The following is a 25,135-nucleotide window of genomic DNA, read 5'->3' as shown; positions in this document are numbered from 1 at the left end:
CAGTGTCTGCTTTGAAATTATTTGTCTCTCAACCACCATCAAATACAGGTTTATGGCTTATTTCTCCTGATGGCTGTTATTCCTAAGAGAGATGCAGCCTTTTGCTCTGTTGAACAAGCCATGAAGACCCTGGGCAACGCTGACCTGCCCTGGGATCTTCCAGGCACTACCACAGCCGGGCACTGCTGCCTTTTATTTTACTTTCTTTAACGGCTGGAAGCACTCGTCTTAGAGCCCTGTGCCTCGTGCAGTGCAGCACAGCCGCCCGCCAGCGCTGTGCTGAATGCTGGCTTGCGTGCACACAAGTGTGCAGAGGAGTGCTCTTCTGGCTCAAGGAGATCTTCTCAGTCACCCTCAGGCTGCACCCGTCACCCCCAGGTGCGAGCGGAGCTGCTCTCAGGCTAGCAGAGAGGGTGGGCAGGCACGTGCTGCCCTGCCCCAACCTACTGCTTCCACGGCTTTCGTGTGGCCTCCAGAGAGAGGGGAGGCACCGAGCCCAGCCCTGCTGGTCCAGCAGTGGGGACCCAGGCACCCCCTGCGTGCCCCCAAATGATTGGGTTCTCCTAAACTCGCCGGAGAAGGCACAGCCACCTTGAAGGACTGGGGGCTCCCACCCTTCCTTCAGCAGGTGCAGTGCTCCTGAGGGCTTACCTGAGAATACAAAAACAAACTAAACAACCCACCTCTTTACACATCGGGAGTTTAATTACAATGCGGCTCCATTAATATACGCAGGAGCAGGTGAGGGTGAGAGCGTGGGGGACAGAGCCACAAATGCCTGTGCTCAGGGTCCATCTCGCTGAGCGTGACCCTGCTCCTGTGCCTGAAATGCCGCAGCACATTTATTCCTGGGTGCCACTGTTTCTGCCTTGCTCATGTGTCCAGTGTGGGGAGGAAAGCTGTAATGCTTCTGGGTGGCATCTTCTCGAAAACAGCCTAAGCATGCCCTGCTTAGACACTTAATGTGGAGCAAAATCAGAAACCTGCTAATGCACTGCATCCCTTGACAAAAGAAAATGTAACAATGCAGGAAAAATAATATCAGTCCATCCCCGCTGCATCTTCACTGCACTATCTGCTTGAGTGACCCCATCCAGCAACTGCACCGAGAGTGCTTGGAGTACTCATTGGTGATGGATTAAAAAAAAATACACCACAAACAACCAAAATATGCTACGCCCATGCACAGGGGAGCTGGGGAGTTGGCCAAAGCCAGGCAGGGAAGGCAGGGAGGAAACAGGGCACTGCTGCTGTCGAGCAGAGCTCTGGGGCTTAGGAGGGATTTCTCTTTTGAATTCTACCCACCTCCACGGTGACATTGGCCTTTCTACAACCTGAAACAGAAGAAGCTAAATGGCTGCTTTTAAGCTCATAAATCCATCCCTGTCTGAACACCCCACCTTCCCCGGCTTCCCTTCTTTGGGAGAAAGTCACTTCTAACACCCGCCAGCACCTTCTGAGGCAGCTGCTGCTTTAAAATACCCTGTGGCAGCAGGGAGCTGTTGGGGCTCCTGAAAGCAGCCTGGTCCCTGCCAGGGCTGCCTGCCGTGCCCACTGACTCTCTGCTGCCTTCCAGAGCCTGCTGGGTGCTGCGGGGAGGCAGTACTGCAGGGCCTTCGTGCACCCACCTTTCACCTCCTGCTGCCACCCTGTTCAGGGGGACGTGGATCCCTCAACAGCCTTGCCAGGACTGCAGCCACCAGGGCAGTTTGGAAATAAAACACTCCCTAAAGTCTTGGTAAAAATAACCCGCCCTCCACCCGCCGATCCACGCTCCACAATGCAACCAGAGAAAGCAGTATCAGCGGTAACAACAATTAAAGGAAATGAGGTAGGCAAGTGTTACCTGAGGATTTGAATGCTGTCAGCTCTACGGCCTGAAAGAGGGGAGAACATTTGTTAGCAGAAGGCACGGGTCTGTGTGTTGGTGGTTGGAGCCCTACGCCACCCCCCGTGGGCACCAAGCAGCCTTGCTGCCCTTGGCCTCCAGCCGAGCTCCTGCAGAGACAGGGACACAGAGCCTGCATCCCAGCCCTACAGAGATACTGGGTGCTTTGCTTATTGCTGCTGCAACCCCCTGCTCCTCTCAGCCTGGGCGCCTGCTACAGACCGCAGCACAATCCAGGAGTGCAGCAGAGTGAACTTTCTGCCCATGCTCTAGTGGAGAGACCACACGTAAACCTGCTCTGTGTGCCTAAGTGATGGTTAATGCTCTCCAAGGTGCGAAATTCCTGCTCCCAGCCCAACAGCAATAAATATCACCCAACAACATTTAAAAAAGCTGAAACACAAAGAACATCTTGTCTGTGTTTGTATCTTCACTCGCTCAGTGTTTTGTCATTTTAAGTGTTTTCAAACGTTTTTAAGTAGCATCTTCTCTTCATCCAAACCATTGTGCAGCTGCCAGTGACATCCTTAATTCACAGCTCCTCCAGCGAGTTACATGACTCATTTAGTCGGGGAGCAGGAAAAACAGCACTGACTTATATAACTAATGAGCGCAGAAAGCAGTGCCTGCCCTGCGGAGGGTAGCACCACCTGGGCACGGAGGCACCCACCGCCTCGCCACTGAGGAGCCTGGCTCAGGACAGGGGCTCCCAGCACCACGGGGCTGCTCAGCATCGCGGGGTCACCTTAGCATCGCTGGGGGGCCCTGCAGGTTGCTGGGGTGTGGATCTGCACGGGGACCAGTGCTGTGCCCGTCCTCACCCCCTGCAGACACGGGCACCAGCCCGGCCTTTTGAAGGCTGCTGAATGCACGTTAGCTAGCAAGGAAACAAGTCCATTAAAAAAGAAATGTTTAAGTGGCAAAGATACAGTAAAGTCCTAAGTGACCCTCACGCAGAGGAAAGAGGCTTCTATCTTTGCCTGCTAGGAAATGCCATGGCCTTGGCATTTAGGAAATCTGCCTCCTAATGCTCCCTGCATTAGAAAACCCAGGCCTCCGGGCTAATCTCTTTAACCCACGTCTCGCATTTTGTGCCAGGGAGCTTAGTCCTGGTCCCAGTTTACACAGCAAGCACCTGGCTGGCTGAGAAAAGCATCACCTGCGGATCCTGGTCGGTGTTTAGCACAAGGGAGGAATGACATTAACCGCAATATAAATCAAGGGAGATGAAAATATGGATTTTATTGAGTGGCTTCAAAACGATATGCCAGCTATAGAAGTATTATCTATTGGATAAATAAGAGCTGTCTATGTGACACGGGTTTTCAAAGGATAAATATTAGAGAGGGAGAGAGAGATCCTTCAGTGAGAGACTTACATGAAAGTAGTGTTGGATTTTATTCTGAGGAAATTACAGCACTTGTATGTCAAGTGCACAAGGACTGATGATCATTTCAATAGTGGGAGATGGAAGTGGTATCAGAGTAGTCAAATTTAAATTGTTCTCCACTTTAGGCCATGCCTTGCTGAGCTCTACGTCAGACTCACTTCTGCTGGGGGAGTGAAATGGCTGCAGAACAATACAGGGCTGCCCTCCCTGGGTGGATGCAGCTCAGCTGCTGCACAGACACCAAGCCCCCGCTGCCCTTTTTAAACTTGCTGGCCCTGGGGGGAATCTCTTGCCACGAGCTGTACCGACTGCTGCTCCGTGCTTCACGTACTCAAATTCACAAGCTCCTTCTGTTCACTGATATCCCCTGCCGTAAATCAGCCCCCAGCTGCGCCCCCCTCCTGGAGAGGAGCTGCAAGCCCTGGGTGCGGCAGGGAACAAAGCTGCGGCAGCGCTGGTTCCTGCAGCCAGGGGTGAGCTCTCTGCTTGGGAAGTGGATGCACCAGGGGGTTCCTCCCTGCCTGCCCCCTTGCCAGCACTCTCCTGCTCTCCCGTATTGCCCTCAGCTGCCTGCCCTGCCCCAGACCAGCCCAAAAGGTCAGGGAACAGCCTCCCGAGCCAAGCCCCCACGGGCACTGCAGAGCCAACGCAGTCCCCAGCCAGGAGAGCCTCCCTGCCAGCCAGCCACCTCTCCTTCCCATGAGCAGCATCCTATGCTCAGCATCATCCTATGGCTTGATTACTAGAAGTGGCAGTTATGGGCATGAAGTCACATATCTTAAGTTATTTAAATGACTTAAATGAATATGCTACTAATAACCAGTACATATTTTAATAAATTAGTGTGTCCAGGGTTTGTATCAAGACCTTTTTTTTTTTTGTTTCAGTCCAGACAGACCACGTGTCTAGATTGGTCCTCGGGAACAGGGCATCTACGCTGTGATAACACACTGTCTCTGGTCCATTACAAACATTTGGCAAGTGTTGTAACATCCTGGGACAGAGGGAATCATCGTTATCCTCGGTCTGCAAACAGGATGGATGAGTCAGACAGCTTCTGAGACTTGCTCAACGTAAACCACTGAATTTGTGCCAGAGCTGGTAACACCACCAGGTGTTCTGAGGCCCAGCCCTTCGCTAGAACCGCTATATACCATTCCCACATAACTGCTATGCTCTGTATATGAGTGAAGGTGGAAGAATATCAGAAGACATTACATACCGGTCTCTCTGGTGACATAATTGATGAAATCCCCATGGGAATTTTGGCTCCAAAGTTGCCTAGGGGGGGAAAAAGCACAATGAGTTTGGAGACCGGAGAGCAGAAATATTCAAGCTTTAGCAAGAACTCAGTGCTTTATGTCCCCTAAATATCTTCCACTGAAGCAAAGGGACCAACCAGGTTATCTGCGTAATTGCAAGTAAATCCTTTTACCCACAAACAGGTTGGAGCTTGCAATACCTTTCTTCCCAGAAGCTAAAAAAACTATTTCCTACTGCCTCTTTCATGCCTTGGGAACGTTTTACTGTGGTCTCATCCCACAGCCTGGGCCAACAGCAGTGACAACCCTCTTTACCTTTGTTGGTGATGTTCTTCACTGGTGGATCTTTCTGCACAGGGCTCGACAAGGCACTCTCAGCTGCAGGACTCAGTTTCCCGGTCTCCCAGGAGGTTGTGTTTCTTGGACTTGATAAGTAGTTGATGGGATGAGAGCAGTTCTGTGGTGACAGGGAAGAGACACAAGACAGTGAAATCTGCCACCTGTCTTTGCTGGGCTCAGGTCCAACTTTGAAGACTGGTTTTATCTGCACTGCTGCCCCTGGCACTTGGACTCCCATCCCACCCTGGTACTGAAGGCTGCTTTCTAATCAGGGCAGATGATCTTTGGGTCTGCATTGTCCAACAGGACTGCAACGAAGGGATTCAGTCTCTGCCATTCTTCCTACACTGGGCAAGTAAGGAGGAAAAATAAGACTTTCCAACATCATCTCCTCAAAGAAGTCCAAATGTATACTTAGGGTCCTCCTCTAGTGGCTAAATGATGAGCAAATGGGGGCAGCAAGGCTTCCTTGCAACTTACCGTGAATGAGAGTGCTTTCTTCTTGTCCTTCATCCTCTGGATGGCATTCCTCACCTGGAGCAAGGCAAGGACATTAGAGAAGGCCACAGCAACTCTTGCAGAGCAAGAGATTCTCCAGGAAGTCATGGAGAAAAAGCAATAGCTGTCCCAGAAGCACAGTCTGGGCTACGCTGTCTGTTTCATCTACAATCCCAGCTACCCCTTAACCCCTACTAAACACTTGCTCTGTAGTGACAGAGCCCCAGCCAGGGATATCTCTTACCTCGCTGTTATAGATTGCATAGACCAGGAATATATACAGGCCCTGAAAAGGAGAGAGCACAGGAAGTTAGAGATGTACAGCTGTTTGCCTGCTACTTTCCACGGGAGGAAATGAACTTGATGAGTATTAGAATAGGTGGCGACCTAAGGAGAAGAGGCACAGATGCTGGGCATGGCACAGCCAGAGGACAGCTGGGCTAGAGGGATGTTCCTTAAAATCAGACCCAAGACCAGGCTCTTCACAGAGAATCCCAAAGAGAGGTCGCCCCCCGGTCGCTCTTCCTTTTCCTCTCCCCCCGTTTCAGCTCGGGAGCAGCACAGTTTGGGCACTCGGCAGAGGCTGCTCTGTCCCTCCCTCGTGTGATGGAGGGGGAGCTGGCATCTCCTGCACGGCCCCTCTGCTCCCCTCACCCCCAACCTCTCCCACACTCCTGTTCACTCATGCATGCAAAATCCCCCTCAAAACACCTCCTTCGGATCTCAGAGACAGAAACCACCAGGAATTTGTTGCAAGAGGAACCCAAATCCAGGAAGCAGCCCTCCCTTCCCGCTGAGCCCAGGGAGATGGGCTTGAGCCTTCCTCCCTCAAAATACAGCATGATGCCATGGGCAGATCCACTGTCCTGCACAGTGACAGCCCACGGGGTGTTAGCAGGAAACTCCGATCCAAGTTTAAAGGGTACAGATCCAGAGGCTTTGCCCAGCCTCAACAAAGCTTTCCCCTTCCCAGACCAGGACCTCACAGCTCGGACAGCACAGCCATGGCCATCCTCTCCCTTCCCACCAAACCAGTGCTCCTGCATGCAAATACTGGGGACTGGCACATAAGCAAACGCTCTGCCACAGCCCAAAGCTCAGTCAGAGCCCACTGACCGCTCGCAGCTCACGCAGGGTGTGCGATGGGCAGTGCTCTGGGCACAGCCCGCAGCGAGCACCACCTGGAGGCCACAGCCAGGGGCTAATTACAGCTCCAGACCAACAATTTTGGCCTTAAGGCAGCCCTATCTGGCCCACCAGATTTATGTTATATCTGTGGGGTGTTTGTTATCGCAGCTAGATAAATCAGCTGCAGCAAGAAAAGTAATCCATCTTGTCTTCAATGAGCCTTGCTCTTCATCTGCGAGCTCTTGGCAGGCGTAATGGTAGCAATACCCTGGCGCCGTGCCATGACCTGTCCTTCAGACAGCAATGCTGGTCACTCCTCCAGACCAGATTTCTGGTCGGGCTGCCAAGGCAGGTCTTCCTTGAAATAATCATTCTGTATGAAAGCGGGGTGGGGGAGGGAGCCGTGAGGTCGGCTGGGAGGAGAGCAAGGAAGGAGAGGAGGCCCAGCTGCAGCAGGCGGAAGCCGAGCCATGGCGCGGAGCGGTGCTGGAGGAGCCGCTCCTGCCCTGCTCCTGCCCTGCTCCTGCCAGCTCCCAGGACAAAGCAGAGCCACCATCCTCCTCAGGGACTTCCATCACAAGCGGCACCAGCTCCACTCAGGGAGGGGTTTGGGGACGCCGAGCCAGCTGCGCTCCCGCTGTTGGAGCCCGGTGAGGGCTCGGTGCATCACGTAGCCTAGGAAGGGAGGGGACAAACCCACATTTGTGGGCAAGCGGCCATCATTAGGAAATAACTACTGAGCACAGCCCTGTGCAATCCTCTAGACCTGTCCCAGAAGCTGCAGCAGCAGTAGGAGATATTTTAAATAGCTCAGAGTACAAAGACATCCAGCTGGAGGCCTGCCCCTGCGGTGCTGCTGCAGGCCTGGGCAGTGCAGAGCACCCGGGAGGCTGCAGCGGCGGGGGAGCAGTGTGTGTGTTCCACAGCCAAGCCACCAAAACTCCTCCGGCTGTCCCACCTCTACCAGACACAGCTGGCAGCCACCCAGGGGACCCTTCCCACTCTGTTGGCCTGGTTTGGGTGGGCCGAGCTGGCACTGTCCCCAGCTGATGTCGGGGAGCCAGCTCTGCTGCTTGTGCTCCGACGGTGCCCATAGGTACCAAACCAAGGGTAATTAGTCAGTTTTTTTTTTTTTTTTTTCGTTTTTTTTTTTCTTTTCTGCAGCTGTCTCATGGGAATTTCAAAGCCCAATGCCTACCAAGGCTTATCTGGACAAGACCAATGGGTGGTTTCACCTGTACTGGCAGAGGTGCTGAAGCCCTCTCAGTATCAGCAGAGCTGAGGAAGAAGGAGCCCTGGGGTGGCTCAAGTCCCCTCCAGTCACCCCTCATGCTGGTGACGGGGTGAGGGACTCGTTTTGTTGGGGCTTTGGCAGCAGCACTGCATCCTCCCCTGGCCCAGCACCATGCATCACTGCTTCTCACTGGGCTGAATTCTTGTGCTGCCTGGCTGGAGAAGGAGTTGTCGTGTTTGGTGTCGACGCACAGAGTAACCTTGAAAACAGGCTTCAGTTTCCGCAGATAAACAGAAAGCAGTCAAACAAACAAACAACTTACAGCAGCAAAACTTTCCTGCACAACACCAGCACATAAAGAAGCACACTGGCCTTAAAGGAAATCCCAAGGTGATCTATAGAAGTTGTCCTCAATAGGACAGCCTGCAAAGGAGCTGAAATGTGACTCTTTTATCCCTGCTTTCTCTAAACTCCACAGCTGCCCACCAGCATCACATTTTCTTTTTTAGGGTACTATTTAAATTGACCTGCACTTAGCAATGATGGAGCAAAAGGCAAACAAGCACAGCACGTTCATGGGCAAACCCTTGACTGTTTGCCCACACAAGAGACAAGGCTCCTACCAAGTGTTAGGAGAAAGAAGGAAAACAAAAGAAGCAGTAACTTTGAAAGCAAGGGAAGAAAACAAATCCTGATCCATCCAGCAGCCCTGCTCCTCTCTCACCCCAGGTGGACATTGCTATGGTTTGTGAGAGGGGGTCTCAGGAGACATCTCATCCAGAGGACACATATGCATTTTAGAAGTTATTTCTTGCCCTTCCAGAAAAAACAAATATATGCCTCACATCCATGTTACAACCACCTGCATCATGCAGTCTCTCTGCTGTCATCCGTGATGAGTCAAAGGCTGAATGAACCATGGGAGATGCAGTCTGGGAAGTGACACTGTCAGGATAGCATCATGAGGCATTAGCAGTCACCGAACCAGGGAACTTGTTGTGGGGTTCCTCTCGCCATTGCCAGGTTGCAGAGGGAAGAGCAGCCCTGAGTGCTGCTGGAAAGTGGCTCCCCTGAGAGCTAACCAGCCTGAGACCCCCAGCAGCACCCTGCTGCTGTGATACATGTGCTCATGTTTTTACAGCGTGAAAGCTGAAGCAAGGCAGAGACCTTTCAGCATCAGAAAGACTGACAGGATAGTGCTGGGAAGCTGTACTCTGATCTGTCTCTCTTTGCTGATGTTGATGGAGTTCAGCCATGCTGAGAAATGGTTTTGCTGTGAACAAAAAGATGCCGGTGCTGTCCTCAGCCCTGTTCATCTTAGCATCTCTTCACAGCACTGAGCTTGGAGTTCTCTGCTGCTTGATAACCCAAGCATGGCACGAAGAGGCAAGGAGAACTGAGGCTGTATTTAAGTACAGTCAGCACAGGCTTCCTGCCACCCTGCTGGTATCCTTAATAGCAGAGACGTCCAGAGGCAGCCCTTTGGCCTTAGGATTTCCCCATCCAAGAGCTGACAGATGTGCATGAGCAGCACCCAGCCACTGGACCTGTGCCAGCCACAGGCAGAATGTGCCTTGGAGCAACCACACATCTTGTGCACATGGCGATAACGCTTGCCTTTCACCCTTGGAGATCTGGGCCAATGTTACACCGAAGCCTGCCAAGTATGCCAGAGGGAAGCACTGGAACTCTCCTGCTCCATAGACAAAAGCTTCTGCACTGGCCATTTTCTATTTCAGCCAAAAGAACAAGGGAGATGGGGCTGGAGAACTCTTTGAATCCCAGTGGCTTGGAGGATAGTGCCTGATTGCTCTCTTGAGCTGGATCCCCTGGAATAAGATTTGTCTTCAAGCACCTGGCAAGGGACTTTGAAAAACATGTCTGTGAATATCTGGTAGAAAAGCCCAGGACTGGCTGTGTGGGTACACCCAGATGGCTTTTTATTGGCGCTGTCTTAGCACCGGGCTGGACTGCGTCCATGCATGTTCTTCTCTGCATGGCTCTCTGCTGATGGTAACTACCTGTCTGCAGATAAATCTGCCTGGGGACATTTGTCTCTTCTGCAAATATCAGGAGCAGTGCTGTTTAGTGCTTCTCTAGCTCCATCTACAGCTGCTTCTCTCGAGGTTTGGAAGCTTTCACCAACCAGGTGGCTGATGCTTTGAATTGCAGGTGGCAAGCACAAGTTATGGGACTTCAGCAAGTCCTTACAACATTTTGTCGCCCCGTGTCCCTGAGTTTCACCTATTCTGAGGCCATGGGAACAGCTCTACCTCAGAGCTGAGCACTCCTGGCTGCTGTAACTATTACCATTTGCTTTGCTCTCTTAACCACATACAGGCTGCTTAAAGTTTTAAACTCTTTGAAGAAACCAGTAAAGTTGGAAGCAAATATTAAGTACTGCTTTACACACCAGGGCTACTTTTTGTCCTGCAGAGCTCCCTATCAATACAAATGTACTAACAACAGTGACTCTTACATATGCCAGCATTCAGGAGTCACACCAGAAGACACAAGACTGCCAAATATTCCTAACTAGCAGGAGAGATGGGTTACACTGAAGCGCAAGGAGCTCCAGGTAGCTGCCTGGCTGTGAGGCGAGAATCCCGATGGCACAGGACTCACCTGGAGGGAGTTGAGCACGATGAAGACATAGGCCCAGACGATGCTGAGGTGGACAAGGACCCCACACACCCACGTCAGCCCCAGCACGGGCAGCAGCACCAAGATGGGCTTGGCTGTGGCCCTGTCAGAAAGAAGAGCTCAGAGTTACTCGAGCACATTTCCAAGCTGAAATGCTTCGTGCTGGCACCCCACCGGCACCCCTCTCCCAGCTGCCACAAGGGTCTTGGCTGTGCCCTGCACTCTTGACACCAACACCTCCTGGCAAGGTGCCCCGGCCTGCCAAGTGTCCTCCCTGGCCCTGCAACCGCTGCCAGGGGCTCACTGCCATCTGCCTGGGGATCTGCATGAGGCTGCAGAGCACTGCAGGGTTTGGAGTGCTCTGCTCTGCACTTTGCAGGTTAGAAGACAGCTTTCCTTGTCTCCATGTGGGAAACGGCTCTGTGCCCCCAGCAAGTGCCTACCAGACAGTGTGTTGTGCAAGCGGCACCCAACAGGGCAGCTATGAAACAAACTCCTTTGCAAACAAAATTAGAGGAGAAAAAACAAATGCTTCACCTCCCGGCCCCCCGTGTGCTAGCCCTGCTCTTTTTTTATCCCTGGGAGTTAGCAAGAAGGGAGCTCTTTGACGTCATTAGCCATGAGAAGGCAGCTATTTCCCCCGAGTCGCTGCTACGAGCAGGGCTTCTGCAATTGTTTTATTAGCATATGGATGTCACCCTGCCCTCCTGCATTGCCCTATCTTTCTGCTTCTGTAAATTTGGGAAAATTTATTTATGATAGAGGGGAACAATACGTGTCTAGCAGGGGTATCCGGCGCCAGCTAACAACAATAAAAATTCACAGAGGATGATAAAGTAGTGACTCAAGCAGCAGTTTTTTAGAGGTCTCCCTGCATTAACTGATTAGAGAAGTCCATGCTGCTTCTCCTTCCCCATGTATGTAACCCCCACCAGGGCTCCTTTTGATCCACCAAGTCCCAAACACATACAGAAAATGCTTCTTATTATGGTAAACAGCCTGACCGCCCCTGGTTCATCTGGCATCCTTCTGATGGGCATGCAGAAGCGCTAAGTAAGGGGTGAGTTTGAACTGCAGCGCTCTGTGAAGTGGAGAGGACTCACTTCTGTGGCTCAGATCTCTAGAAAATTCCAGGAGACTGGACACCTGATGTCCTTTGGTTCCTGGAAATGCCCCAGATCGCCACCTCACTTCCCTACGCTTCTATTTTACAGGATGTCTGCGCGCCAGCCAACAAGCTGCTCAGGAGCACAAAGGCCTAATGTTCTCAGTGGTGTAGTTGTTAGAGTAGAGTCTGCCTTTGGGTGATGCACAGGCACTGTGGAGGAGAAAATCCTTTCTGTCCTGACTGCTTTTCATTGCACCCTCCAAGGCAAAGATGCTCAGCTTAACAGCAATTCCACCATTTCATGCCCAGACCAGCGAGTGCGGGGATACCCAGCCGCTGCCCTGCTCACCAAATCTGTGTTCCGATCTGGTTCTCCAGACTGCTGTTGGGTGTCAGCATCTTCGATCTCCTGCGAGCGCTGGACACGGTCACCATCACCACCCGGAAAAGCACAAAAGTATTCACCTGTCAGAAAAGAGCCAGCGGACCCCATGAGCTTCTGTGAGCTTCAATGTGGTGAGCCGCTTCTGCTGGGAAGTCAATAACTAGTTTCAGAACACAGGGAGAACATATCACTCCTGACAAAGCTTTAAGTAAAATACTTTATAGATCTATCTGCACAAGTATCACATCTATAAAACTTATCTCAAAACCTCTCCCACAGAATGTATTGTCGAGTGTCAGCTCTAGTCCCCTTAAGCATTGCACTTTTTTCTGCTACTGTGCTGTTCTGGAGTGATACTGATCCTGCCCCAGGGAGGTAGCTGTTCCCGTATCACAAGCACAACTTCAGTTAAGGCAATGTCACAGTCAACCTACACATTCACCTACATTCCTAGCCCAACAGCCAATACTAGAATAAGGCAGCAAACTTTTCTTAAAACGCATTTTTTTCTATCAAAAAGTTGCTTTGGTTAAAAAGATTTAATTGTGTTGTGTCAGCATGTATGAAGTGTAACAAAAATTCCCCCATACAAGCAGTGAGGACAATAGGGCCAGCGAGCAAGCACCTTAGCTACAGAAGTGCTGCCACCGCTGACCCTGCGATGCTTTCCCAAAAGCAGACACGCGGGAATCACACCTTGCAGGAAGGTTTCGGCACTTACTGCCAGGATGAAGAGAACTGGCCCGACAAAGGCCCAGATGACGTTGGTCTGAACGTTCAGCCAGCAGCGGCTGTCTGCCACGTACTTGTTAAAGGAAGTCGCAAGGGTCACAGCCACGATAACGGCTGGAAGGCCTGCAACACACACACAAAAGGAAATCAGAACCCAGGAAAAGCAGGAATGACCCAGGCAGATCGGCTGTGCTCTAGACAATTGCTTCAAACCCCCTGTGACCAGACACGCTGCAGCATGAGGCAGCTCAGCCTCTTAAACCCCATGTGCAACATCAATTTACTGCAGCCGAAATCTGCCCCAGCTCTACAGGACCAGATTTATGTGCTGTCAGCATCATGCTCTTAGGCATAAAGCATTGCAAGTCGTGAGCCCTGATCAAAGCAATTGACTCCTCACAATGCAATCAAAGACATAAAACATTGCAAAATACTGGGACCAGTTGTCCACCATCCTACTAGGTATGTGTTTTGCAAGGAGCAAAAGAGGCCTGACCTAAAGAGGCTCCTCTGATATAAAACGCTGCTTATTCCAATGAGTTCTATGTCCCCAAAGGACTCACTCAGAATAAAGGCTGCTCAGTTGACATATTTATGCGTTAATTACTATCACAGTAGTAATTCTCTCCAAGAACAAGAACTTACCATAAACTTCCTCCTTCAGTTCTTTGAATTGAACCCTTTGTTTTAGAAAAAATAACAAAAATATTTTTTAAACTTACACTCTAAGTCTGGCAATTTAACACATAAGGGTAAAAAAGCCCCTACAGAACAGTGGCACCTGACTCTCATACTGAATCAAACCAAACATTTGTCTGACTCAGCATCACTATCGGGGGAATCTCTCCTACTGAAACTTTTGCTAGAGAAAAAATTGACACATTTTTTTTTTGAGTTCCCAATGCAGAGGAAGCTGTAGATACCCCAGCCTGTCAAATAGTAGAACTTCATTCTCCTGTCTTCACTCATGTTGACTGCTACCACTTTGCTCCACAGGAGAAGCCCCTCTACCAGCATCCACGAAAAGGCTGCCATGAAGAAGAGATGAAGGAAGGCAGTGACCATGAAACACACCACCTGCAGAGAAGAGAAATCACATGCTGTTACAGGAAGGGCAGTGCTCTGGAATCTTCTCAGAGCGTGGTCAGGAAGCAGACAGGAACCTGCAAACTGTGCTGCAGGGTGGGCAGGAATGTATTTAGACATCTGCAAGCACCAGGAAGAGTCCTTAAAATTGTAACACATGAACTGGCCAGCTCATTTCTGTGTGACCATCTGAAGCCAGAGGAGAGGGAACTGACAGTATTTTTTTCTGCAGTTCTTGGATTTTCCCTGCAGGTCTCTCATCTCGAAACTGCTTGATCCAGCCCCAGGATATAGAAGTGGACACAGAATGGCACAGAACTGCGTGTTGTTCTATAACTGCTTACATTTACAAGTTACTTAAAGTTACAGGTAATTAACAAAATGTTATTAGAAGGAATTAAACTTCTGTTCTGTTTGCTCTTACAATAACACTTAGCAGAAATGGTCCTGCGGGGTAAACGGGATGGTTTTAGTGAGCGTACCTGGTTGGTCTTGGCCAGTTCACTGAACATGAGCAGAGCTTGTGCTGCAGCTAAGGCAAAGATCAGGTTCTTGTGCACAGTTGTTCGCTCACTCTTGGGGACACTGAGGAAGGAGACACGAAGCCCTCAGCTGCAGTCACCTTAAGGGGTGTACAAGTTCTGACTAGTGCTTACTGGGCAGCTTCTTCCCACCCACCTACATAACCGTACCTTGTTTCTGTCCTCATTTGGAAGCAAAATGTCAAACAAAAATACAGAGAAGGCAACAAGTGTCTCAAACTTCCTTACCCGACTGCCAAGAATAAAATAAAGGTAACAATCAGGGCACAGAAGGAAACTCCACATCCAATAAAAGTCAAGGTCTGCAGTGTGATCTCCTCCTTGGTGGTCCTCTGCTCCAAACATGAAGCAACAAAAGACACAAAACCCCCACAAATTAGCCACATGCTGTGTGCAGTTCTTGCACCCACCCCACAGAGCAGCAGGGAAAGGCTGCTCACTTACCGGCATCTCGTACACTTGCAGCAGCACTGCGAAGTTTGTGGTGTGGTTGCAGAAACAGACAGTGGAGTCCGGGAGAGAAGTCACCACAGAGCAGCCAGCTGTTGACCACATCCCGCCAGCATCTGGGCTAACATGCAGCAAGAGACAAAGAAACAGGTGGAAATTGCCATCCACAAGATGCAAAGACACAGTGCTAAGGGGAGTTCATTGTCCCAGAAGAAATAGAATTGAAATGAGGAAGAAGAGGATGTCAGAGACAGGTCTTCATGTGGACTTTGTTACGGTCTGTGTCTCAGCACATTTACCTTATCCATCAGGCATACACAAGAAAACAGATCTAGCATCAATGTATGTATTAAAAAGTACATTTCAGCTATCACTGGTCTAAATAAAGCTCAGTAACTGCACAGTTCCACTGGAATCTTGATTTCCAAGGCAGGACAGCCTGTGTGCAGCCAGCCAGCTGCTTGGTGCTGCCCAGGCACTGGGCACTGTGTGTAGTACCAAGGGAAGATCAGATTCAGACCAGGGCTGGTGGAACTGTTTGTGCAGCAAGCAGCTGCCTCCAAAAACACATTCTGCTCATCTTCCTCAAATGCAGCTGTGCTTATTACAAGACTGTGACTCCAAAGAGGTCTTTTGCAGTTGAATGACTTAATTACAAATCCATAATATATCACAGTCTCGGTGCTCTCACTGTGGTGACATGGTGACATTCAGCAAAAACATGTCTCAATGCCAAGCAGTATTTATGAGGCATAGGAGCCCTGAGTGTTTGTTGTGCTATATATCTTGGCCCAGCCCTTCTTTGTTACAGGCGACAATCACAATTAACGGGCTTTCCATTTTAGTTGTACATACTTCATTAAAGGTCACTTGCTTTTGAGTGACTTTTGCAAAGGAAATCTTCCCAGGAGAGAGCTCTGTTCCATCAGATGGAGGATGTCAACATGCAAAGCATGCAAAGAATGACAGGTCCCTACTTTTGCCATTATATTTATATTATGTTTGGTTTACAGTGGAAATAAAAGCTCATAAATCTGGGGACCCGAAGAGAAACAAGGCACCTGAGGCTGAAGTTCCAGAAAGCACAGATGGGCCCCAGCAGCTTATCGGGCAGATCCTGCAGGAGAGATGGACAAGAGGAGGTTATGCAGCCCCACGCATACATCACACAGACATCACTCCCTGGGCTGTAGCAGAACATGGGCTGTTAGCCCCAGACAGTGCCTCCCCGGGGAAACAGGAGTCAGGGTGAGAGCCAGGCATGGGACACACGTTAGCCCGAGAGCTCGGGAGGCCTTGGGCAAAGTCTTGGCAGGGCTTGGGGGGTTTGGGCTTTGCTGCTGGCCTGGGAGGCGGCTCCCCGAGGCTCCCCAGCCCCCTTGCCCGGGTACCTCGATGCGGTGATGCAGGCGGTAGCGCACAGAGGTGCTTATCTCCTGGTCGTCGCTGAGCAGAGTGGACGAAATGACGGCGGTGCCCACCGCGGTGCGCAGGGACCTGCGAGGCAAAGCGTGCTGCTCGGGGACCCCCATCCTGCTCGGGGGCAGGACCGCACCGGGCACACACGGGGCAGGCGGGGAGCTCCAGGGACACTGCTCCGGGGGCACGGGGCAGGGGAGACCCCCGAGCACCGGGCGAGCAGCGCTGTGCGGGCGGCCACCCCCACCTAGCGGGCGCGGGGCGCAGCGGGGCTCTGCTGCTCGGCTCCTGCTGCTCGACTCCTGCAGCCGTCGGTTCTGCCCGGCCGGGGCCCCGCTGCAGCCCCCCATAGCCCCCTGCTCGCCCCCGGCAGCGGGAGGTGGTGCGGAGCCCCCGGGACACGGCAGAGCCCAGCACAGCACCGCCCGGTGTGCCCGGGTCTCTGCTTGCACAGAGCACCGACCGCTGAGCCCCCCGCTGCTGTTCTGCTGCCCCGGGGAGCAGGGGGCAAAGGGAAATGGGGTGGGATGGAGCAGGGTGGAGGTGACCCCAGAGCGGAGGCACTGAGAGGCTCAGCATGGACCCCGAAATGAACCCCCCAGCCCTAGGCACGGGGGTTCTGCTTCACTCACTTCTGTCCTCTGTCGGAGGCAGCCACGTCCTGGGAGGCTGTGGTGCTGCCGTGGTCGGTCAGGCAGTGCTGGAGGGAGCCGTAGCCAAACCACATGTTCTTCACCGTGACCCTGTGGAGACCTGGGCAGAGAGAGCTCTGTGGGACGGGTGCAAGCACCCCTCCGGGCTCCAGCAGGCACGGTGAGGACCCTTCCTCCCAGTAAAGGTGCTGAGGAAGTGCCACAGGCACAACCAGGGACAGGCTTCGCAGCCTACCTTTGGCTTTCAGCCTTTGCATCTCTTCCTCGGGGACTTCGATGAGGTCAGGCTTGTCTTTTTCGGGGCTGTGGATCAGGTATGCCTCACTGCTCAGCTCCGGCCTGCTCAGTTCCAGCTTCCTGACCTCCATCCCTGTGGCAGGGGCAAGATCAGGTACTGAAGCAGGGTTCAGCCTTGCTCCAGGGCTATTGCACTGCACAGTGCCACCAGGATATTGCAGCCCCAGCCACAACAGAAGCAGCAGATAGATCTCTTTCATCTGCATCTGGGCTCAGTTTGTCTCTTGTACCCAAAGGTTCCTTATGGTCCCTTTAACCCACTTGTTTTCTCACAGTGGCCCAAGTTCTGCTCTTACAGATAAAAACCTGCAGAAGTGGACTGAGAGGGGAACACAGCAGGTACTTCCCCTGAATCCCGATACAGAAGAAAAGGATGCCTGGTAGGCAGCCAGTGATGCCATGTGCTGAACGGAAAGGAGCTGGGATCTGTCCAACATGAGCCATCACTGACTCAGGCACACCCAGGAGAGAAATCCTGAACTAAAAGGGGGGTTGGAGAGGTGCCTCCCGCACTGTGACACTTCTGCATGAAGGGAAGGAGGCCGAAAGGGTTAGCAAGGGATGAGCTGGAAACCAGGCAGGATGACTAAGCTGGGTCCCTGTGAGACGCCTGCCTCTGCCCTGCCATTCACCAGGACCACTCACCGACATTCCTGTGCTGAATTGTGATCTTCGTCCTCCCTGCGGTCAGCAGCAGGGCTAGGAGTGACACCATTCTGTCACAGAGCTCAACAACAGCCATAGGTCCTCTGATAACCTGAAAATGTGCAGAGAACAAGAGGAGTCAGCACCTGTACTGCCATCTCACACTGCTCACAGCCCACAGGAGTTTTCTTATATGCTTAACGTTCAGCAGAAAAAGATGTTGGGACTCAGTGCTTTTGCTTTGCTTTTCTGTCTTCTTCGAAGAAAACTGTTCCCAGTTCCTTCAGCAGCAGCGTAGAGACTGGCAAAAAGGGAAAGTTGATGGTCTTTATGAACAGCCATTAAAATAGCAAGCAAATAAATAAATAAACAAGCTTCTGGGGAAAAAATAAAATAAAATAGGACTGACTCCTGATTTTTGCAAAGCTGTAGAACAACCTGGAAAAGGTTTCCCTGCTGGAGGTGCAGCAGGTGACTGGCCCAATCACTCCAGGTCCTGTGTGTGCTGGGCAGCACAGGTGCCACCGCTGTACACAACACAGCCATGAGAACCTCCTGGAAACAAAACAAATCCCTTCTTCTGCAGATACACCTCCTGCACCAGCTAATCTGAGCCAAGGCTGTTTTTATGCCATCATCAGGAAGCTCTGAGTAATTGTGGCCACAGAGACCACAATTACTTAGCTTAGCGACTCTAAGCGACGAGGTAAACTCTGAACTATTCAGCATCCTTTCATCTCTGGAGGTCCCTGGCTCAGTTCCTGGAGTGCTGGCCAGGCCAGACTCTGTCACACTTTTCCCAGAGACAGGTGGGGAGTTTGGGTTGTACAAAAGACATAAAAGACCCATGTGAGAAGGGAAGAAGGCAGCGGGGAAAATCCTGACGGGGGTGGGATAATGAAAATTCCTCACATAAAGCCTGATGGCGTTTTGAACAGCGTGGGGTCTGATGACAGACAACTTCTTGGCAGCCCACCTACATAAAATGCAACAAACTGGAAACGAAGGGCATTGCCCTGCCAGACAGTGGGATGTGGGAGCAAGGAATCTACTAAGCAACAGGAATCTGCAGACTGACAGTCCTGCAAACCCAGGCTCACAAAGTGAAGAAGCTTGAAGAAAGTGGAGATGACCATGGGAGCCAGCCCTTCCCTGAGCTGATGAAACGGCTCCATGCCCATGCTCACTGCAAATACTCAAGCTCCAGAATATGGCCAGAAAGGCTACATGGACCATGCAAGGAGAGGTCTTCACCCTGTGGCTGTGCTGCAGAACAAGGAGCTGCACACTCAGCAAGATGAACCGACGTGGCACAGGGCTGGCCAGACTGCTGGTGCCATGTTACCTGGCTGACTGATGACCACGTTTCAATATTGTGCTCTTCCAGGATGAACTCGGTCACTTCCACATAGTACTGGCTCAGTTGCTCCAACATCTTTAGCTCCTCTCCCTCCTGGACTTCCACATTGGAAACTTGCTTTAGTAACAGAATCACCGCAAGCAGGTCCGAGGGCTTCACCGGTGCCTCTCCTTCCCTCAGAACAGCTGCCAGGACATCAAGAGTGCCAAGAGCAACGGAGAGGTTCATGTCTCGGACATCACTCCTGAAGATGTTCTCGGGGATCTGCCACGGAAAATATATTTTAAGTCAGTGTATAGCCATGATCTCTGCCTGCTCATCAGCTACGCGGTGTGCTGGGGACCTGAGCAAGGCCCTGCTCGGTGCTCTGCAGACACCTTCCCGGGCAGCCTGCCTTCAGGGGAAGGTCTGCCCGGACATTTTGAACTTCTTGTCCAGCCTCAGTCTCGGTGACAACCCAAGGCCACACTCTCCAACAGCATCCCAGAAGAGGCCACAGGCATAATTTCTAGCAAAGTGACATCAAACGCCAGCAGAAGCCAGCAAGCCCACCCCGACAGCTCCTGCTGCTGCCAGCGCCCCGGGGCAACCAGCTGCTTCCCTGGGCCTGCACTCACCACAGTCCTCTCTGCAAGCGCGTTCACACGGCTGACAAGCGAGTGGCTGGATTCCAGCTGAGCTTTTTTCAGTTGCCAATATGCATCTGGGAATAAAACAAAAGCGTATCTATGGCTGTGGTGTCTAGCAGCATGGTTAACATATGCCCTGTTCAAAGCCTTCAGAATGCTCCTCAGATGCTGAGTGAGTTTATAGGACAGTCAGGACAAGGAGACCTCACAGCTGTGTTTTATTTCTAGTACAAGATCGCATCTGGAGAGACAATCCAACACTTCTTCTCTGCCTCCTCCCCATGTCGCCCTGCCAGTGAGTTTAGAGGTGCCTGGACTGGGAGGCGCCCTGCAGCATCGCATCCAGGAGCCATGCGGTGTCTACAAGCACAGCTTCACCAGAGAGTAACAAAATAACCCACCAGAGCACAGACAAATGAAGCAGTGGCTGCTACAGCACATTTTGCATGCCATCTCTTCAGAGCAGACACCAGGCCTCCCCGTCACTGACTGTGATCCCAGCTAGGACCCCAGGAGTGAATGCTGTGGAACCAACGAGTAAATAAATAACAGATGCTGTACCCTTTCTGTAGCGACAGATAAAAGGCAAAGACTGCAAACAAGGCGTGTAGCGGAATCCACTGCTGCCAACTTCAAAAACTCGGCATTCCTCAACAGGCCCTGTGGAAACACACAAAGAGAAGGCCCGCCATTCCCCAGGGACACGCCGTGCCCAAGCAGGTCTCGTTTCCTGCAAGCAGCCCACGAACTCTGCTGAGGACAAAAGCTGCGGACTGCTCCGTAAGCAGCCCCACTGCTCAGTCAGAGCAGAGCTTGCGCTGGGCTCTGACTGCCTCCAACATCCAGGAAAACACCAGAGGAGGCGACAATGCCAGGTCCTGAGTTCTTGTTTTATCAGCATCGCCAAGCCGACCTGGCTGAGAGGCAGCATCTGCCTCCCAGCTGGGCACGGAAGCTTTGGGTGTGCAAAACCCAGGGAGCAGCATCACTGACAAGTAAGGCATTTCTCCTGATTGAAGAGACAGTCTCACTAGCCCCACAACTCCCTTGCTGAGGATGGGACTTGTTGCTTGGGCCATCCCTGTGTGCTGACCTCCCATCATAGAAGGGAGCTGCAGCAGCAAGGGGAATGGGACTTACCTGGGCAAAGAAACTGTGCGGTCACCTCCTGGACGGTGCTCTCAACCTCCAGAGCATTTGAGCTCCACCCAAACACAAGCTCTTGTTCTACCATCCAGCACGACCGAACTTTCTCAATCTGCTCTGCGCTCAGGACTTTCTGCCAGATGTGCAAGTCCGTGATGTTGCCACTGAAGGACTCTTTAGCCCTGAAGGTGCCCCCCAGGGAATCTTGATCCTGACCGATTATGAAAGTGCCCTGGCTGTAGATGGCCTGGGGGACAGCCAGCCCTGCAGCACACAGACCGCTGGCAGACGCTCGCCTTTTGCCATCGGCATAGATGGCCCAGGTCCCATTTTCCTGCTGCCAGGTCACACAGAAATGATGCCACTGTCCGTCAGCACGGAACACAGGCAGGTATGGGGAATGGTGCCCGTGGACAATGAGAGCAAATCGGACAAAGCCTTCCTCGTCGACAAAGCCACGGAGCTGGAATTCATTAATAAAAGCTGGCACGGCATAGGAGAAGATGGTGGCGATCTCCTGGGTCCTGGTGTCCCACTGGAGGTGGGCACAGGCTGTGACAGCAGGCAGTTCTGGGAAGTCAGAAAGCACCTTCACGTATTTTGTGTCTGTTTTGTCTTTGAACACCAGGACTGGTACAACATGGTCCCCTAGAAGGAGAAATTTCAGCCAGCATAAAGAAGAAGCATGGCCAAAGCTTGCTCATCTTCCACTGCAATAAAACTATCCTTTTCACTGGACTGCTACCCGAGCTAAGGACTCACGGCCCCTGCACACGAGAACATCCTGCGTGTATGCAGCAAGGCTTCAGCTTCCCCTGTGCCTGGAGGGAATCAGGAAGGCAGGAAAGCCAAGGTTGCATTATTACAGCAAGTATAATTTCCAGAAATGTAGGTTTCTAGTAAACAGGACTGCAAACAATGAATCCAGAAGGAAATGCATGTCCCCAAGCATCCCATGCTATAGCAACCAGGAGCACAGTCAAATAGGACCTTTGAGGCACCTGCCATGCAGTGCCTTGCTACTGGGGAACCCCATTCTCCTGGTCCTGTATCTGCAGGACCATCATTGCTCTGCTGACCTGAAGACCACAAATGGCAAGGCTGAGCAAAGTCAGAGCTGTTTTACAGGGAGATGGCACAGGATGGAGCAGATGAGCCCCTTTGCAACTCCCTTTGCTTGCAGTGCATTGTGAAATCCTGACAGTGGCTGGGCTGCTGGTGTACCGGGTCACTGGTGGTCCTGCTGCCAGCCCCCGCTTGTGACGGGAGGCATCACCACAGTGACAATAAAAAACAACTGGCAACCTTTCCAGTCAGATTACTTTTCCAGGATGAAGAAGATCCAGCAGTGAGCATGTCTCCAAGTAGTCCACACCCACTTATACTCACGTCTCCGTTTGGGCTTGTGCAGGACACCATCCCTGTCGTTCAGCCAGAGGGAACCTTTGATGTGGTGGGACTGCAGCAGCTGGCTGAAGGAAGCTTGCTCGCTGTCAGGGGGTTCAAAAAGCAACTGGGCAAAGCGCTGGTCACAGTATCTGTCTGCATGCCACCAGTCCAAAGCAGTGGCCACATATTCGTACATGTGTCTTGAGGTCTCTATTGTGACAGGAGCAAAGCCTGAAGAAAGACACACACAGCATAGAACATGTACCTCGGGCAACACCCAGCCTGCAGGACACACAGCAGTTTCCAGAAAGCAGCACTTCACTTCAGCTCTTGGGCTGTATTTACAAACCCTCTGCACCCGGGGGGAGAGGAAAGCAGGTGCTCGTTTCTGTGTTCAGCCCCTGGGATGTTCAGTGGGCACAGCGTGACAGAAATGTCCAGACTATCTTGGAACAAAAATGCGGAACATCCGTGGGTCTGCTCACAAACTGAATCACTGGCCTGGGGCTGCAGCTCAGCCAGACACCCAAAACCATGCCAAACTCCAAAGAAAAAGCTCACTGTGGTATGCCCAGGGATTGCCCTTAGGGTAGTTTGTTCAAAGCAGGTATGGACAAGCAAATTTTTTTTTTTTTAAATTTCCATTCCCCACTCTTACCAGCTTCTACATTTGCAGATACAACTTGCAAGCACAAAATGATCTCTGGTTTGTAGCTACAGCAGAAAGAGAAGCAGCTGGGCAGTACTCTCCTGATTTTAGACAGTAAGTTCATCGTTAACCAAGCAAGAAGTTATAGTACAGATAAAACTTCAGCCACAAAAAATGAGATTAGAAAAAGTTTCTTCACTTTTGTTCCTGCAGTGGGACACCCTTCTATGCATTGTTTCTCTGTGCTAAATATGCTTGTAAAAACAATATAAATTAAAACCAATATAGACTAAAAATACAGAAGAGCCGATAAGAACACTAACCTTTAGAAGTCTGATTCTCAGCAGGGGCTGCAAAGACTAAGAAACTCCTGGACAGACTACCAACCTGTTGGAGAAGACATTTTTAACACTCATACAAAGTAGTAATATTATCTGAAATATTCAAATTATTAAAATTGCTGTAAAACTCACCAGAAAGCTGAAGAACCAAGAATCAGATCTTGAGTCTCTCCTAAACATGCTGACCAACTGGTAAGCTTTCACCCCTTGCTAGAATAAACAAAATATTACTAGAGATGCACTGCAGAGACAGAAACATTCTGCAGAAAGCCAGCCCTCAGAGCAAAGCTGCTTTCCTCATTAAGTCTGAAACCAAAAATGAGAAAAGGACTCTCTGAATCACCTATCCTGGCTATTATCCTCAGTTCTTAAAGAACTGGAGGTCTCATGTAACATTTGTTTCCAGGATACAGAATAACTAATCATAAAACATATACGGATGTGTGATATTAATAGGCAAGTTAGCCTCTTTATCTGCATTAGCTAAATAAAAGAGCCATCATAAATTTCAGCGTTAAACAGTGCCAACTCGTGGGTAGCTTTTCTCATTTCTCTTAAAGTCCAAGGGAACACAGCACCAGCAGAGGTCCTGCGGACCAGTAAGCCCAGCATGCCCAGTCAGAGCCCGAGCACACTGCCCAGCAGCACGCAGCCAGCTGCAGAGCTGCGCCAGGCTGGGGCAATGGCACCCAGCAGGCAGAGAGCCGGGGGTACAGCCATGTACGAGCTGGTGGGGACGTCGATAAGGATATGCAGAGAGACATGGAAACTGGCAATGTGCTCTCCAGTGCAAACAAGCCGTCTCTCAGCAGTGAATCTGCTGGCTGAGAGACGTCCCTGTGCTCTCAGTGGGACTCCTGAACTGTGCGCACCATAAAAGTGCATCCCAAAGCACTGGGTGCTAAGGGGCTAAGGAGATGGGTTCTGAAGCCCTGATTCAAAATAGGTTCTCAGATGGGTCTTCCAAAGCTCAGCAGCGAATTACGAAGAGCGAACACAGCTCCAGGTCCTTGGGGGAGTGCTCGGCTCCCACCCTCCCGGCCGCTGCCTGCAGGGAGCCGGCAGAAGGCACCGGGGGCAGCCGGGCGGGCGCTTCTCGGCGGAGCTGAGCCCCAGGGGCAGGGAATGGGGCCGGGGCAGGGCATTGGGGCAGGGGGGGCAGCCAGCAGCCTGGGAATGCAGGCGGGCGTGCTGCGGGAGCCGGCCAGCTCGGGAAGAGCCGTGCCGGGGGACGAGCCGCCAGCCGGGCGGGCTGCGGGGCAAAGCTCCTGCGGGGACACCGCGCCACGCATCCCGCATCCCAAATCTCACATCCCTCATCTCACATCCCACATCCCACATCCCACATCCCGCATCCCACATCTCACATCCCACATCCCACATCCCGCATCCCGCATCCCTCTCCCCGCACCCCGCGCTCCGCACCCCGCTCCACCGCCGGTCTCCTCCGCTCCGCTCCGCGGCTCCCCCGCCCCGGCACCCCCAGGTCCGGGGGCGGCCGGCGGGGCTGGAGGCCGGGGCCCCCTCCAGGGGCCGGCAGCGCTCCCCGCCCCGGGGCTGAGCCCGGCGCCCCTTCGCTTCGTCGCTTGGGCTCTGCAGCGACCGCGCTCGGCTCCCACTCCTCCCTCCCGGCGAATGCTTGAATCACGCCACGGATTCACGGGCAACTGGCTTTTGTTCTGCGGGGTCTTCGTCCGGGAATGAAGGCAATTATCGCATCCCGGCGCCTCTGCTCGCTGCAATAAATCTCCCTCCGAAGAATGGACCTTGGAGGCAGCTGCTCGGGGCTGCTTGGTGACCGCCGCCAGCTGGGGGGCGGCCCTGGCGCACTCGCAGAGCTCGGGGTTCGCCAAGCGCTGGGGCAGCTCCCGGCCGGGCCCTGCAGCTCCCTGCACTTCTGCCAAAACCGGGTCCTACCTCGC

General features: G+C 52.1%; 1 protein-coding gene across 1 annotated transcript; it reads right to left on the bottom strand.

Annotated features, from left to right (window-relative positions):
• Positions 1-842: 842 nt before the first annotated feature.
• Positions 843-23,393, bottom strand: ADGRD2 (adhesion G protein-coupled receptor D2; the record flags this gene model as incomplete). Its single annotated transcript, XM_082775597.1, has 25 exons — positions 843-958; positions 1,847-1,877; positions 4,501-4,559; positions 4,856-4,997; positions 5,360-5,413; positions 5,622-5,663; positions 10,365-10,485; positions 11,840-11,955; positions 12,597-12,730; positions 13,531-13,684; positions 14,176-14,278; positions 14,464-14,567; positions 14,680-14,806; positions 15,747-15,802; positions 16,077-16,182; positions 16,737-16,857; positions 16,993-17,127; positions 17,700-17,811; positions 19,045-19,323; positions 19,677-19,762; positions 20,250-20,348; positions 20,829-21,482; positions 22,224-22,454; positions 23,196-23,259; positions 23,346-23,393. The coding sequence occupies 25 exons, from the start codon at positions 23,391-23,393 to the stop codon at positions 843-845; spliced, it is 3,294 nt and encodes a 1,097-aa protein (XP_082631723.1).
• Between the last annotated feature and the right edge of the window lie 1,742 nt (positions 23,394-25,135).

This window comes from Aythya marila, assembly GCF_965140915.1.
Source record: "Aythya marila genome assembly, chromosome: 19".
NCBI lineage: Eukaryota > Metazoa > Chordata > Aves > Anseriformes > Anatidae > Aythya > Aythya marila.
This window is presented reverse-complemented; position numbering and strand designations above follow the sequence as displayed.